The 16451-nt window shown below is 44.0% G+C and overlaps 1 protein-coding gene across 3 annotated transcripts in view; it reads left to right on the plus strand.

The window, feature by feature from the left end:
* The window catches only part of LOC135550779 (uncharacterized), an 88722-nt gene that overhangs the window by 53692 nt on the left and 18579 nt on the right, over positions 1-16451 (plus strand). For all 3 annotated transcript variants that reach the window (XR_010457147.1, XM_064981891.1, XM_064981892.1), the window contains exons 4-11: positions 1790-5183; positions 5302-5346; positions 8603-8718; positions 13221-13380; positions 13857-13996; positions 15394-15520; positions 15761-15796; positions 15962-16083. Coding sequence is in view for 2 of the 3 variants with exons in the window: in XM_064981891.1 (XP_064837963.1) it covers positions 1790-5183; positions 5302-5346; positions 8603-8718; positions 13221-13380; positions 13857-13996; positions 15394-15520; positions 15761-15796; positions 15962-16083 (4140 nt within the window). In the remaining variant the exon portion in view is untranslated. The remainder of the gene's footprint in view (positions 1-1789; positions 5184-5301; positions 5347-8602; positions 8719-13220; positions 13381-13856; positions 13997-15393; positions 15521-15760; positions 15797-15961; positions 16084-16451) is intronic.

Below are 16451 nucleotides of genomic sequence, written 5' to 3' on the forward strand. Positions count from 1 at the left end.
TTGTCTTTCTCTCTTGTTGAGTCAACTAATCACCACATGTTATGCACTGCAGTGCTAGCTAGCTGTAGCTTATGCTTTCAGTACTACATTCATTCTCTGATCCTTTGATTGGGTGGACAACATGTGGGTTCATGCTGCAAGAGCTCTAATAGGTTGGAGGACGTCCTCCGGAAGTTGTCATAATTACTGTGAAAGTCTATGGAAGTGGGTGAGAACCAAGAGCCTACTAGGTTTTGTATTGAAGTCAATGTACCCAGAGGAGGACGGAAGCTAGCAGTCCTCCGGCTACCACATGGTGCTACCCTACAGAGTGCTGTTGAGGCTACTGGAGACCTTCTGTCACGCTTTGATCTTAGAGATCCTTTTATTCTCTAATTTGGTTAGGTCGGGGTGTGACTAGGGTGGGTACTCTAGTTTTTGTATTTCTATGTTGGCCTGGTATGGTTCCCAATCAGAGGCAGCTGTCTATCGTCAGCTGATGTACGAAGGGCTATATAAATAAATTTGATTTGATTTTGATTTGATTTTGATCGTTGTCTCTGATTGGGGAGCATATTTAGGCAGCCTTTTCCCACTGGGGTTTTGTGGGATCTTGTTTTCTGGTTAGTTGCCAGTGAGCACGCCATTAGCTTCACGTTTAGTTTGTTTCTGTATTGTTTTGGTGAGTTTCATAAGTTAAACATGTGGAACTCTACACACGCTGCACCTTGGTCCGAGTATGATTACCACGACAATTGTGATACCTTCATTGCAAAACAGTGTGTTTTAATCAATTATTTGGTCAAATGTGAATACATTTAGTATAGTTTTATCTAAAAAGGATAACTTTTATTTTTTATGAAGTTCACTGAGGAGGATGGTCCTCCCCGTCCTCCTCTGAGGAGCCTCCACTGATGTACTGTATTTATAGTCCTCTTTGAGAATCCATTTAGACATTGTCGTTGTTATACGAAAGGCGTTTTTAGCAGTCAAGCTGGAGATATATTTTTTTAAGAATAACACCGGGATGCTGGCCTTCTAGGCAGAGTTCCTCTGTCCAGTGTCTGTGTTCTTTTGCCCATCTTAATCTTTTCTTTTTATTGGCCAGTCTGAGGTATGTCTTTTTCTTTGCAACTCTGCCTAGAAGGCCAGCATCCCGGAGTCGCCTGTTTACTGTTGACGTTGAGACTGGTGTTTTGCGGGTACTATTTAATGAAGCTGCCAGTTGAGGACTTGTGAGGCGTCTGTTTCTCAAACTAGACACTAATGTACTTGTCCTCTTGCCCAGTTGTGCACTGGGGCCTCCCACTCCTCTTTCTATTCTGGTTAGAGCCAGTTTGCGCTGTTCTGTGAAGGGAGTAGTACACAGCCTTGTACGAGACCTTCAGTTTCTTGGCAAACTCTTGCATGGAATAGCCTTAATTTCTCAGAACAAGAATAGACTGACGAGTTTCAGAAGAAAGTGCTTTGTTTCTGGCCATTTTGAGCTTGAGTGAGTGATGGTTGCTGATAATGGGCCTCTGTACGCCTATGTAGATATTCCATAAATAATCAGCCGTTTCCAGCTAAAATAGTAATTTACAACATTAACAATGTCTACACTGTATTTCTGATCAATTTGATGTTATTTTAATGGGCAAAAAAATTTGCTTTTGTTTCAAAATCAAGGACATTTCTAAGTGATCCCTAACTTTTGAACGGTTGTGTATGTATGAATCACCTAACCCCCTTCTCCTCACCCAAAGCAGCACTGAGGGAATATTTGTGTCCTTGTCTGTATTCTAATTCACCTTGTCTCTCTGTGTATTAGGAACAGAGCCTTGGAGGAGACTCAGGCGGAAGGCCACAGGGGAGGATGCCGAGAGGGTAAAGCAGCGGCAGACAGCAGCCCATTGAGTGAAGTTGAAGAGGCGGTGGATGAGCATCAGCGGCGCCTGGCCCTGGCCTGTCCGCCTGTGGTGACATACGGGACATACCGTGGCCAGAGGGACAAACGCAGAATAAGGCGGAGGCACCAGGTGCAGGTGGAATCCCCCAATTCAGGTGTAGAGGGCAGCACCTTGGATGATGTGACACACTCCACTTTAGAACTCGCCATTTCAAAACAAAGTGACATTCAGACTGTATCGACAAATCAGATTGGAGCTACAACCTCAGAAACCAATCAGAGAGGAGCTTGGACTTCGGAAACAGACTCTGTTTTGTGTCCAACTGGACCTGAATCTAGTCACATTCCACTAACAACACAGACAGCAGAAAGTGCTGTAAGTCAAAGTGCCTTCCCTTCATCCGGAGAGACAACCCTGGCTACTGTAGGAGGCCAGGCCAAGGATTCTCTCTCTGGGGTTGGCTCCGTCACATGCTCCCCTCCCTCACCCACAGAGGACTCTGCTGATGCCAGGACTAGTACAGCAGTCAGTGAGACCCACAGTGCAGCTGAGCTGAGCCCACGGGATAAAATTACTCATGCAGAGATGGCCAGCGAGGATACAAACAGGGACACAGATGGGGACAGAGACACAGGGCTAAGCGAGCAGATAGAAACCGTATCTGCACACTGTTTTCAGACTGGGTCACCTTCATTTGCTGCTGCGTGGCCAGGCGCCACGGGGACTGCGCAGCACACACATCTGCCTGCCGCTGTTTCCGATGGTGATGGAGGCCAGCTGGCTCCGCATCCCATTTCACCGTCTGCCTCACTTTTATCAGCAACCGAAAGCCAGGGACCCATTCCAGCAACTAGGCACTTAGATTCTGGGGATGTTCTGGCTACAGGCCCTGGTGCTGGACTGCACTGCTTTGAGTCAGGGAAGGAGGAGGGGGACGTTGGTCCTCCAGACAATCTGTTTGAGGAGGCCCTTCATTTGGAGTCTAAAATGATGGTGGATAACATTCTGAAGAATGCTCTAGCGGCCCTGGAGAGAGTCGAATCCTCTGAGTTGGAGGAGGGTGAAGAGCTCCAGAAGGCCAGTGAGGAGAATTACCTGGTCCTACCCGTAGGCAGAGTGGAGGAGGAGGACGTGGATCGGTCCTTCGAGACGGATAAGCTGATGGAGGTAGAGCCTTCAGAGAGGGGGGATGACAGACACCCATCAGCCGTCCCGGCAGAACAGACTCTCTCATTAAACCCCAACCCTCTATCGGAGGGCCCCAGGCCCACCCCCTCCTCGGGGTACGAGTCTATCGCAGGCTCGGACACTGACATCAGGAGCAGCCCTGGGCCGGCCTGTGAGAGCAGTGCCCCCACCATCGGTGTCTCAGACCACAGGCAGGGAGAACACTGTGCCGAGGGGACCAAAGGCACTGGTCTTCACCTACTGGTCAAAGGTCAACGGCTAATGGATGCTAATGCTAATGAGCAACCGCAAGGGGAAGAGGATTCCCAGCCAAATGATCCTATTGAATCTGAAAACAGTGGTAATAATCACCAGAAAGATGTGTTTCCTCTCTTGGGCGGTGGAGTGTCCTTCGAGAAACCAGGTCTCTATGGTGATAACGGAGATATTATTCAAATAATGAGAGCGGGTCTTGAGTATGAGTCTGTCTCAGGGATAACTAATGAAAACAAAGATCAAGTGCTCTGCACTTCAGGGGACAATGGTTGTAGCAAGGTGCTAGGCGTTAAAGAACCACAGGTAGGAGACGGCGCAGTCCACGTAGCCAAAGATGATATCGAAAGCAATAGACTTAGTCCTAAACAAGACGGTAATGCTCAATATGGTCATGCTTCTGTGTCCAATAACTCGGAAAGTGCCAATAAGCTCAACAGCACTCTGAATGACAATACTTACCTGAGAACCCAAACAGCATTTCCTGAGCCTGATCTGCTTAGGAAAAGTTCCAAATATGAAGCTAAGGGCAATTCTGATGCAAACCTCATGTCAGCCAGACCAAAACACACCCCAAACTCACTAGAACCATCTCAAGTCAGACATGCTATAAGTCAGAAGCCTGATGCCTGTATAATGCTTTGTGATGACGGCCAAGAGAGCGGCCCTGAAATATCATTGAAAGTTGGGCTGAATGGGCTGAATGACATCCCGGTCAGTGGGGATCAAAGCTTTGTACTGGTTGAGACTTACTTAGCCTCTGTGTTCTCAGAGGGCTCTGACTCTGGGGGTGAAGAAGATGAGGCCCACTGCAGAACAACAGGCACCATCAGCATGGACCCCTCTTTCTCAAGGAGACTCCCCAAGGACCTGAGCACCTCAGAGGGCCTTGTGTCTAATTCAGCTGCTGACTCCAGTAACAAGGACAGGCCACAGTTGAGTTTGGTGAGCGCGTATCGGTGCAACATCTCTCTGCAGCACCAGAGTCAGGACTACGAGACACCGGGACACAGTGGTGCAGGTTCAGCCGCAGCAGTTATGGCAGGGTTTCACCAGGACCTGGGCAGCAGGCTAGCTGGGCTCCATGCTACAGGAGGCCGGAGAGCCCCAGGCCTGGAACCTCTCCTTCCCCTCCTCCCTGTCCCCCATCTTGCCTTCCATGACATGGAAGCAAGTGGTTTCTCCATCATTGATGAGGAGGAGGAGACGGATACGGTGTTCGTCAATGACACAGGCCCCATGCTGAGCCCCACGGTACGGCGGGCCAAGGCCTACCCCTTCTCCCTGTCTCCCATCGTGGAGGAGGACAGTCTTCGCAGCGAGGCAGAGGGGGGCCTGTCGCAGGAGGACAGGGGCCTCATGGTGCCCCCGGCCACAGAGGAGCTGAGGAGTCTGAGCGGAGGTGTAGGGATGGAGCAGCTAGCCTCATCCTCCTCTTTGTCCATCCTGTCCCTGCTGCAGTCGGTCAGCGAGCGCCTGCAGTCCAGCGGCTACTCCGACACGGACGCAGACTCAGAGGAGCCCTCCACCCCTCCTCTACGGCGCCCCCTATGTGAGTTCTTCAACAGGGGTCAGGGGAAAGATAAGGAGGGGGATGGCCAGGGAATGGATGGAGACCAAAGCAGCAAGCAGGAGGGCCCACTTCCTGCTGATGTATTCATTATGGGACCTCGAGATGGGGATCCAATGAAGGACGTGAAGAATCTTTCCACCCCTTGGATTACAATCCAAAAACCTGCAGATTCACCAATGTATCAGTATTTGAAATCAGTGCATCCAGTGTTGCTAGAGCCTGATGATGACAACAGTAAACATCATGCCAAACTCATTCCGCACCTCAGTGATAAGAACTGTCCATCAACAGCAACTGACATGGTAAATTCAACAGCATCTGACATTTGTATTCAATAATATTATATAAAGAAATGGTTATGCACCCTGACATTTAGAACTAATATATGTTAATATTTGACCCCTGTTGATGTCATTTCAGGGGGGGAATTGGAGTTATGGGAAGGTCATCCCAAGGCCTACACTGGTGAGATCACATGTATTACATGAGCCCTCTACTTTCTCACTGTCGTGCTAATTTCTGATCTCATCTTAATGACTGTCTTAACGTTTTAGGCAGTCTGCCTACTAATCTCTGTGCTGCTGAATAGATTTGAGATGCCAGACCGCCTTTGAGCTGGACAGAACATTTCTCTTTCATTAGTTAATGATACCTCAGGCTGCAGAAAGTAGTGCAGCAACTCATCTTTTCAGTTTAATCTCTTCCTAAAGCCTGTCATAAAGGAAGATGAGATTGTGATTATGCAACGGGCTATTAATTGTTGTTGAAACCTATCATCGGCTATCAAGGGCTGTAATTTCTCAGAATCTGTGCAGAGGAGTGCGGGTCTTTTCTATAGCACTCTAATGACAAGTGAAAACCACCTACAGTGCTAGTCTGCAGCCTTGAGAGCTGAATGCAACAGTGAGTCAGGAACATGGATCACAATCATATGAATATTCCTGTGGTCAGCACTGTATATGGAAATCAGGAATGGGTTTTGTCCAACAAACAACTTGTATGCGGTTTTACATACAGTAGATTATGAAGTTTATATGCTCACAACACAGGCAGTGAACAAAGCACTGAGTGCCAGAGGGTTTGTCTACATTGCTGTTTCACACAATCACTAATGGAATTGCTTTGCAGCCGCACAACCACGGTTTTCTGTTCTGTTCGGCACGTTGGAAAAGTATTTGTTATCGAGGAGGAAACAAAGGGAGCAAAGCAGCAAAACTATCAAGCCTGGGAATTAAAGCAGTATGAAAGCAGGCAGACACTCGTAGCCTGGTAGGAGTGAAAAACATGAAAATACACAGTGTTAATTATAGAAGAGACTTTGTTCTATAATGACTGCTTGGGGCATCTTTTGGGCTGGTTAGGGGACTAACGACACTCTTTCCTTCCTCCTTGGCCCCCCTTCCTCTCTACCTTTCTGTCATCAGAAATGTGCTCGGGGCCTCAGGCGTAGGCACTCAACACCAAAGTTCTCACAAATTTCTTGGGGTACTGAGCAAAGTTCAGGTTTTCTGAACTTGGACGTTGTGAAAATTCTGTGCAAATTCCGGCACCCGTTTACTGTGAACACTGAGGCTGTACACACTTGAAATTCCAGTTTTAACATTGGCAAAGTAGGCAACTGTGGCTATTTGATCATGATCTAAGCCTACCAGAGTGGGCTACCATTAAAAAAACGATGTATAAAAAACATCCTATAAAATTTGAACATGGAAATAGCAGTTCTATTATTCAGCCTACAGAAGCAACCAATGTGTGGTGTTCAATGTAGGCCTACATTCAATTGGTCTTTTTTTCCACTTGTCCTTAAGACAATGAGGTGACTGAAAATGTTGTTGCATTGTGTTTGATGAAAGAAACCACTTTACACAAAAAAATGTATGCTACCCTCTGCTGTCTCAAAATACAGCACTGCCACTTTTAAAAACATAAAAAAGCTCTTTACATGACACATTTTTCAAAGATGGCTAGAAATGTGCACGTTTTGTGCTCATGTATAGGAAGCAACCACTCCCCCATTGCTGACCAGAAATTAGCTATAATTGCGCTAATAACTAACTAGCAAAACATATGAACAAATATGCACACATGCACACAGGGCTACATGCAGCTCTCGCTTTGATCTCAAAACAAGCACATCTACTCGCGACCATTTGTGCCTTTAATGCAATAGAATCCTACTCCGATGCGCTCTGCAAAATCTCTTGCATAGTTAGTTTTGATTCCCTGACCTGTCAATGTTTTTAATTTGCTATTTTTTAAAATTTTGTTACACTCTTGTGAATTCTATGGTTTTTACTAGATTACTTGTAGTTTTTCATGCTGTCTGTCTGTAATTGTGTAATGACTTGGTGCTGCCTATCTTGGCTAGAACGCTCTTGAAAATTAGATTTTAAATCTCAATGAGCCCTTCCTGGTTGAATAAAGGTTAAATACTAAGGTTTGATTGATATTAGTAAAATATGTCTAGTGAGATCTATCACTTTTCACCATCAGATTAGCAACTTTTCTGTTCACACTGGCCATGGATGTGATGTGGCCAAAGCCACATTCCTGCTTCATGTATGAGTGCAGCTATTATCATACGGTAAATACCATAGTATATAGACAATCAAAATAAAGATACTTTATATAAAGATAATTCAAACCAGGGGTAGGAAACGGTTCAGGGAACAGAACCGAAAACCAGAAAATAACAAACATTTTCAAGGAACAGAATTAGAACCTGGCACAGTTTTGGAACAGAACCATTATTTTAAACGCATGGAAACCGGTTAATAATGTTATTTTAACTTTCAGCATTTTTTCCCAGTCCCACAAAAATTGCAACAAAGTGCCTATGCAAAGCCCTCACTCTGTCACTTAGAAACTTATTCCAGTGTCTGCCTGCCAGCTGAAAATCTTTGCCAGTGTGTGTAGGCTACCTGACCCCCCCCCCCCCCCCTCTGAAGCATAGGCTATTGTAGCCTACTAACGTCACAAGCATGATTCAAAAATTAGGGAGAGAGATTTTTTATTAGAGAGGAATGGATCAACTTTTCCAGTGCTAGTTAAGGATACTGGAGTTATCACGTTGTATTGATTAATTAATGATGAAATATATATTCTGGTGCCGCTTTGCACATAAAAACTTGTTAGCTATCTAGCAAGCTCTGGTCCAACGTTAAGCCATCTCTCAGAAGTTCAAAAACATTCAAAGTTCCATCATAGAAGCCGCTCCTCTGTAGGTATAATTCTATGAGCCTAATTCAGATAATGCATGTCATAACAAGCCAAGCTGCCTCCTCCACCCTCTCTCGCTCTTTCCCCACCTGCCAAAATTTCAATTGCATCTCGCGCCTTACACTTGTCTGTCCAATGCATGTAAACAACTATAGCTTGACCGCCTCCAAAGCAATCAGCTATATCCTACAATGATTGGTGAAGTCATTTAATGTTGAACTAAATGTAAAAAAAAAAAAAAGATTTCAGAGGTTTAATATCTGTAATAATATCATTATGAAAACAACACCCAACCACCACAGTTCAGTTGTCACACAAATATGATCTAACTTTGAAAAATCTTGATATTTAATTATTGTATGGTTCCCCTGTTTTGAGTCAATAAATCAAATTCAGTTTAAAGACAATTTGCTGAGGTTGACTGTCAGACTGTATCCATTTGACAATATATTTAGCCCAGATGTTGCTCTATGTTTTCTAATGACTTACTCTGTTTCTCCAGATGAACATCTACGATGGTGTGACGTTCTCTGGGGAGATGTGGGAGATCCACAGAGACCAGGAGGATTCTGGGATGGTGTTTCTGCAGGGTGCCTCAGTGCGAGTCCTGGGAGGATGGTAAGAGGATCTTTAGAGCTAATGAACTTATTTTAAGGTTGCTTACTCCTTAAACATGCTCTTTATGAGGTATATCAGTCTTTGAATGACCAACACTCTGGGCTTCCAGAAGTGGTTCTGTCGGACCAAGGCCTATAGTTTGTTGAAGCAGGTAGTTGAAAATCTGTCAAACTTATATTAAGTCAACTGTAAAATAGCCCACTTGGGTCAGAATGAGCCATCCTTTCTGTAGTATCATCCTCTGCTTTGGACTTACACCCATGTCTCTTTGCCTTCCTGCCTTACTCATGCACTCTCATGGAAGAAGGGCCTTATTATCACTGAACATAAGGCTTAGGACTTTTAACCTATGTCAGAACAGAACATCTTGTTTGAATCGGAATTGATTCCTCTGAGACCCCATAATGTTCCTTCCAACTGTGTTGGGGGGGGGTTAATCTACTGGGCTGGCAGTGACAGACAGTAATTGGGTAACTCATCGCTGGTTGCTCCTATTAAAAAGGCCTGTCAGCTAAACCACACAAACACTGTCATCACCGGGAATCAAGGCCTTGTCCAGAGTTCTTGAGTTTTTTCCTTGGCGTCATCAGTAGTTGGTGGTTTAAAGGTGAATGGGGATGTTATGAGCATTTTAAATTCTCAAAATAAGTATTATCATGTATTCAATCAATCAGCAGAATAAACAACATTGGACAAATGACAAATACTTTGTCAGCGCAAGTCCATATCACATGATCATCTTTACATCCTTATCAATAACATACGGTACATTCATAGTACATGCACAGACCTATGAAGCAACAATTGATGCTACGCTAATTGATTCCACCATTACAAGTAAAACAAAAAACAGATGAATTAGAAAATGAACCCCAAATAAAACCCACCCCGTCACACAGCTCCCATCTGAGTGACCCTTTTGATTGAGCTCCTCATAGCAAGAGATCTTACACTAACAGCTGCATGTGAAAACATTGTTAAGGTTCTTACATTGGCACCATGAGAACGAGCAGTGGGCATTGCAGATACTTACATGTTTGGAGGGCCTAACTATGGATAGATGCAAGTCAATACTATTCCTAAAGAATCTCTCATACATCAATGTACTATCAGCTTCATATCATATTTCTACTGCAGTTCGAAAAATATGGTTATTTCATCTGTATTTCATGATGAAAAAGCAAAAAAGGTTTAATATATACTATACATAAGTTTAATGGTTCATAATCATATAATGCTGCACTGGGTTTAACTAATGCACATGACAGTAAGTCTTTGTGCCTCTCTGCCAGTGGCAAAGCAGGTTCACGTACAGAAGAGCTTGGTAGCTGTGTGGCTATGCTGTAACACTGCTCTCATATTGAATGGATGCAGAACGAGAAACGTTCAGTCTTGCGAACATGTTCTGGCGCTGTGTGCTTTTTGTCAAATGACTTAAGCAAGGGCAGGCTTGCTCGACTCTGCGCAGAAATGCTAGCGAAGGTTTGGTGCCTTACACAATATCTCATGCTTTATGGATGGACCCACCTTCCATTTGTGTACTAGTGCGTTGGCTCAGCCCCCCGTTCAGAGCCCTAGACCTGTTGTATTATTTACACCAAACCAGCCTTTCCAAGCAAAAAATGGGAAAAGCAAAGCAGCTTTCCAACAATTTGTGTAGGAGCTCTCTCCCCGTTGACCAGATGGGAGGAGAGAAAGGAAGCGAGTCACGTTGTAGCTGCATTGTTGTATTTGTGTGCATTTTCCTCAGTCCAATTCTCAGGTTAACCGACCGACTTGGGTCCTATTGTTCCCTCTACGGTCCACAGAGGAACAAATATAACTCTAGCAACTCTATTGTTCCCCAAGCTAGTTTTGATTTGCAGTACAAGGGCTACTTTACAGGTTGACTTATTTAAGTTTGACAGATTTTCTATTACATGACTCAACAAACTTCTAGGCAGTGGTCTGACAGAACCACTTCTGGACTAGAGGTCGATCGATTATGATTTTTCAACGCCGATACCGATTATTGGAGGACCAAAAGATCCGATACCAATTTATCGGCAGATTTTTATTTATTTATTTGTAATAATGACAATTACAACAATACTGAATGAGCACGTATTTTAACTTAATATAATACATCAATAAAATCAATTTAGCCTCAAATAAATAATGAAACATGTTCAATTTGGTTGAAATAATGCAAAATCAAAGTGTTGGAGAAGAAAGTAATATGTGCCATGTATGTGCCATGTAAAATGTGTGCCATGTACAGATGTGTGCCATGTAAAATATGTGCCATGTAAAAAAGCTAACGTTTCAGTTCCTTGCTCAGAACATCAGTTCCTTTTAACATGAGACTTCAATATTCCCAGGTAAGAGGTTTTAGGTTGTAGTTAATATAGTATTTATAGGCTATTTCTCTCTATACCATTTGTATTTCATATACCTTTGACTATTGGATGTTCTTATAGGCACCATAGTATTGCCAGTGTAACAGTATAGCTTCCGTCCCTCTTCTTGCCCCCACTTGGGCTCGAACCAGGAACAGATAGACAACAGCCACACTTGAAGCATCATTACCCATCGCTCCACAAAAGCCGCGGCCCTTGCAGCGCAAGGGGAATAACTACTCCAAATCTAAAAGCGAGTGACATTTGAAACAGTATTAGAGCACACCCAGCTAACTAGCCAGCCATTTCACATTGGTTACACCAGCCATTAGGCTGATAGGCTTGAAGTCATAAACAGAGCTGTGCTTGCGAAGAGCTGCTGGCAAAACGCACAAAGGTGCTGTTTGAATGAATGATTACGGGCCTGTTGCTGCTCAGTCAGACTGCTCTATCAAATCAGACTTAATTATAACATAATAACACACAGAAATACGCCTTTGGTCATTGATATGGTCGAATCCAGAAACTATCATTTCGAAAACAAAATGTTTATTATTTCAGTGAAATACGGAACCGTTCGGTATTTTATCTAACGGGTGGTATCCCTAAGTCTAAATATTCTTGTTACATTGCACAACCTTCAATGTTATGTCATAATTACGTAAAATTCTGGCAAATTAGTTCGCAATGAGCCAGGCGGCCCAAACTGTTGCATATACCCTGACTCTGCGTGCAATGAACGCAAGAGAATGACACAATTTCACCTGGTTAATATTGCCTGCTAAACTGGATTAGTAGTTATAACTAGTGATTATAATTGATTGTTTTTTATAAGATAAGTTTAATGCTTGCTAGCAATTGAACTTGGCTTCTACTGCATTCACGTAACAGGCAGGCTCCTCGTGGAGTGCAATGGTTAGAGCGTCGGACTAGTTAACTGTACGGTTGCAAGATTGGATTCCCTGAGCTGACAAGGTGAAAATCTGTCGTTCTGCCCCTGAACAAGGCAGTTCATCCACAGTTCCTAGGCAGTCATTGAAAATAAGAATGTGTTCCTCACTGACTTGCCTAGTTAAATAAAGGTATGAACAAAAAAACAAAAAAAAATCGGCGCCCAAAAATACAGATTTCCGATTGTTATGAAAACTTGAAATGAGCCCTAATTAATCGGCCATTCTGATTAATCGGTCGACCACTATTCTGGACACCCAGAGTGATGGTCATTCAAAAAAAATCAGTTCAAGCTCATCAGTGATGCCATGAGCCACGCAAAGACTCTCTTACATGCTAATTATGAGGGATTTGACTTTCTCGTGAGATGCTTCCTCCCTCCTTGGGCGGCATCCCGAGCAGCCTATCCTATTAGGAGATATTGATCTGTGTCTCTCATGGTGGATGTATAATCGGTAAAACCAGGCACTAAACCATTTAGGAGAGCCCTGGCTGTTTGTCTGAGTCAATATGGACAGGCTCTTACCTCTTCGATGCAGTTCCTGACCATCCACATAGATTATTTATGGAATATTGGCGACACACACACACACACAATAGTGTTATTTACACTGCACATATCACACCGCTGTGTTATTTTCAGGATCTACAATATTTGTTGACTGTTGCCATGTTTATCCTCAGATAAAAGGCAGTTTTCTGGCCAGGTCTCAGCAGGGATATTGAAGTATTGAAGCCCCCAACTGTGTGCTGTGGGCCTGTAGGTCAGGGGCATTAGTAAAGCAGCGTTTCATATTTAAACATAAAAAACATTGGTGAGAGCCAGATTGATTTACATTACTGTCAGCACAGTGCTGTAATCCTCTCTTCAACATGTAACTTTAATCATCAACTGTTATAGTTCATGTGTTGGGTGTGTGTGTGTACTGGTAGGGGGTAATTTTATACATTTTTATTTATTTATTTTTTGCCACCAAGGAGTAGGGAAGGTGGGGCCTGGTTTCCATGGCAATGCCCTTGCTCTGTTTGTGTGTACTCTGTGCAGTCAGTTGGTGGCTGGCGTCTCTTATTGTGCTGAGTGGGTGGGAGAGAAAAAAAGACAGAGAAAGAGTCTGTGTATGAGAGGGACAGAGAGATGGAAGTGGGTGCTCACACAGTGTGTTTGTGTCGTAGCTGGCTGTTATACCTGGAGCCGGGGTTCCTGGGCCCCGGGATGCTGCTGGAAGAAGGGGAGACAGTACTGAGCCACCAACCAGGTCAGCAGCAGGCCAGCCAGGGGACAGAGGACAAGCCCACCACAATCACCATCGGCTCCATCAGAAGACTAGTGAAGGTTGGCATATTTATTACCATGACATTACAGTGCCATGCGCCATTAGTGATTTCCCTTCAACATTTCTATTGGGAGACTATGAATCATTTATTTAGACCTACCAGGGCTGACTATCACTCCCTCTCTGAGAAGCTTTGGCAGAGGGTCAGGGTGTCTCTCTCCCTGTCTCTGTCTCTCTCTGTCTCTGTCTCTCTCTCTCTCTGTCTCTCTTTCTCTCTCTCTGGCTCTCTCTCTCTCTCTCTATCTCTCTCTCTGTCTGTCTCTGTCTCTCATGCTCCCCTATTCTTCTCTGACTTTGTCAGTCTCTCTGTTATCCTCTCTCTGCTCCCCTTTTCTCTCAATTTCCCCCTCTATCTTCCCATTTCTCAGCCTTAGTCATTATAATGGGGCCTGATAGAGAAGGATTGATAGAGCTGTGTGTAGTGGAATCTCTCCACATATTGAGGGAATGTTGTTGTGTCTCTTTCACCGTTCAGGATGACGGCACTCCTGAAATCCATCTGCTTCCAGCTGGAGCACCAGGAGGAGCCACGGACCGTCTCAACTCGGAAGCAGACAGCTTGGGAACACGTGGTGGACCTATTCACCTCTCAAACCTGACTGTCAAGTCTGGCTGGTGAGGAGGCCTATCCTGTTAGTGGTAACTAACTGTAGAGGACCTCAATGCCGTTGTCTGAGGGGGCGCTTCAGTAGCTACAGGCGATATAGACTGAAATAGGAAGCACTTACAATGCTAAAACAACGGGGGGAATGACTCATTGAGGAGATGTGTCCTTGCCAACCAACGTACATATTGTTTCAACAGAATTTGGGTGGATTGTTCTCAGCTGAGTCATTGAGCTCCAGCTCTCTAGTTTCCTGCTTAAACTGTTATTTTCAGGTGTGTTTATAAAGCACACACATTCGGTACAGGAATGTTTATGGGTGGTAATAGAAGTGACAGAATTAACACTTAAAATGAAGTTTCATAATGTCTCACTTCAGGGTGGAGGTAGTGAGGTAGTTAATGTGGTAACTCTTCAATAAAGACCTTGTCACCAGACTCTGTAAAATCTATTTACTAACACACCCATATTGATAGTTGAAGAAAGCCACAGTTAGGATTGGAATTTGACTGCCAAAGTATGATGCAATTAGGGAAGCGACAAATGTACAGTTTTGCTTCACATTTAAACAGCCATTTTTTTAATCGTTTTTCCGTTAAAACGATTCGAAAAATCACAAAATTCCACCTCAATTCACAATGCAGAATAATGGACCTATTACATGTGTATGACCACTAGGTCCGGGCAAGGAAGTTCTATCTACCACAGTCATATAAGATTCAGAATTTTTGGAACGGAGGAGACTGATTCGTTTCTGTACTTTCGAAAACACAAACACTTGCGTCTTTCATAGCGAGCTAGTGAGGGAAGGAGAGAGAGGGGAGGGCAACAGACAGTCAGAACCGTGCATTAGGCCCATCTGTCTGCAATCAAAATCTGTATCTCGCAATTTATTGGCTTGCATTGTCTTGCAATGTCTTGCCTATCATCAAAGAATAAACTAGGACATTCTACACGCAACAGACTGAACACACACTCGTGTCATTGGCAAAGAGAAAGAGCAAGCAGGCCATCTATACTGTGACTTACATTTTGTGTGGAAAATGTTTTTCCTTTAGGGATTTTCCTTTGTTGTTCCATAGGTTTTCAATAAAATATTTTTCTTCTCACAGAGAAGATGAGTGGTTTCTATTGTAGTGGAGATTAGTGACACTGACAGTATGACTGTGGACGAAGTATTTGTGTTTGATCAGGCATTCAACCATGCATACATTTCATGCATAAAGCAATGAACTGAGCAGCCTCCATAAATGTGGTGCCACATGAATAGACAATGTTTACCTGTAAATTAAAAACAATATCAGCGACGCCTGATGCTTGTAACACAAGAGTCTGCTTAGCAAACAATTGAGATTAGATTACCTGGGCCTCTCATTGATAATGCCTTCGTCTTGTTTTTCCACCTTAGTTGGCTTGCCTACAGTAGCCCTGGTTTCCATGGGAACTATGCGGTTATGGAAGCAGGCGGCTCCACAATACCTGGCGTTGGTCATCCCCAGGTCACCACTGTGAGGTCACTGAGACCCCTCAGAATGGTAAGGGTTCACCACAGTGGCATCACTGAGGTGGCTGACACTGCTTGGTTGTGGTCGGTTTTGGGCCCAATTACATTTCAATGCTGTACACTCAGGAAAGGAGTTTATATTTGATTTCCAAATTGGCCCACAGCCCATTAAATTTAAGAAATCCTATGTCTCAAAGTCTCAGAAATATATACGTCTGGGCCTCATTTTCATCTAGGTTTGGTTTCATTATGTTCTATGTCTTTCTGACAGAGTGGGCTCAGAGTGAGGAGACCTCTGGATCCTAAGGTAAGACATGATCAATATTGAAACTACAGCATAAACCACTATCCCCTTTAGTAAACAGCCGATCTCATACAGTTAAATAATCCCTTCAATTTGCACAATGATGATTAATGATAATGAAAGTAAATTCATTTAGAAAGTTTTTTGTTTGTGTGTTTTTTTAAATAGATGTTGGTGTTTGAGCAGCCCCTCTTCCAGGGGCGGGGCAGAGAGCTGGGAGGCCACACCCCCAGTCTGGGAGCTGTGGCTGGGCTGAGGGGGGCGTCGTCGCTACGGGTCATTGGTGGAGTGTGAGTCCATGTCAATGCCCTCCCTCCTGTCTGCGCCTGCCTGTCATCCATAGCTGATGGAGACAGATGAGGACTCACTCATAGACTCAGATTAATGAACATCTCTAGACCCTCTTAGTTAAATGTCATTCCAATTTGTATGGAGAAAATAAGGTTTGGTTTGTTTGGGAATTCACATGCATTTGTTTTTTGTGTGTGAGTGAGGGACAGAGTGAGGTAGGGAGAAAGGAAGTGCATTCATGCCAAGCTGCATACTTACTCTGGAATGCTACCTGTACTGAGGTTTTTACAAGGTGTGTCATTCTGCTGCAAACAGTTTCACAATCTACTGGTCATGTAATTCCTCAGGAATGCTCCCTCTACTGTCA

The sequence above is a fragment of the Oncorhynchus masou genome, chromosome 12 (assembly GCF_036934945.1).
Source record: "Oncorhynchus masou masou isolate Uvic2021 chromosome 12, UVic_Omas_1.1, whole genome shotgun sequence".
Classification (NCBI taxonomy): Eukaryota; Metazoa; Chordata; class Actinopteri; order Salmoniformes; family Salmonidae; genus Oncorhynchus; species Oncorhynchus masou.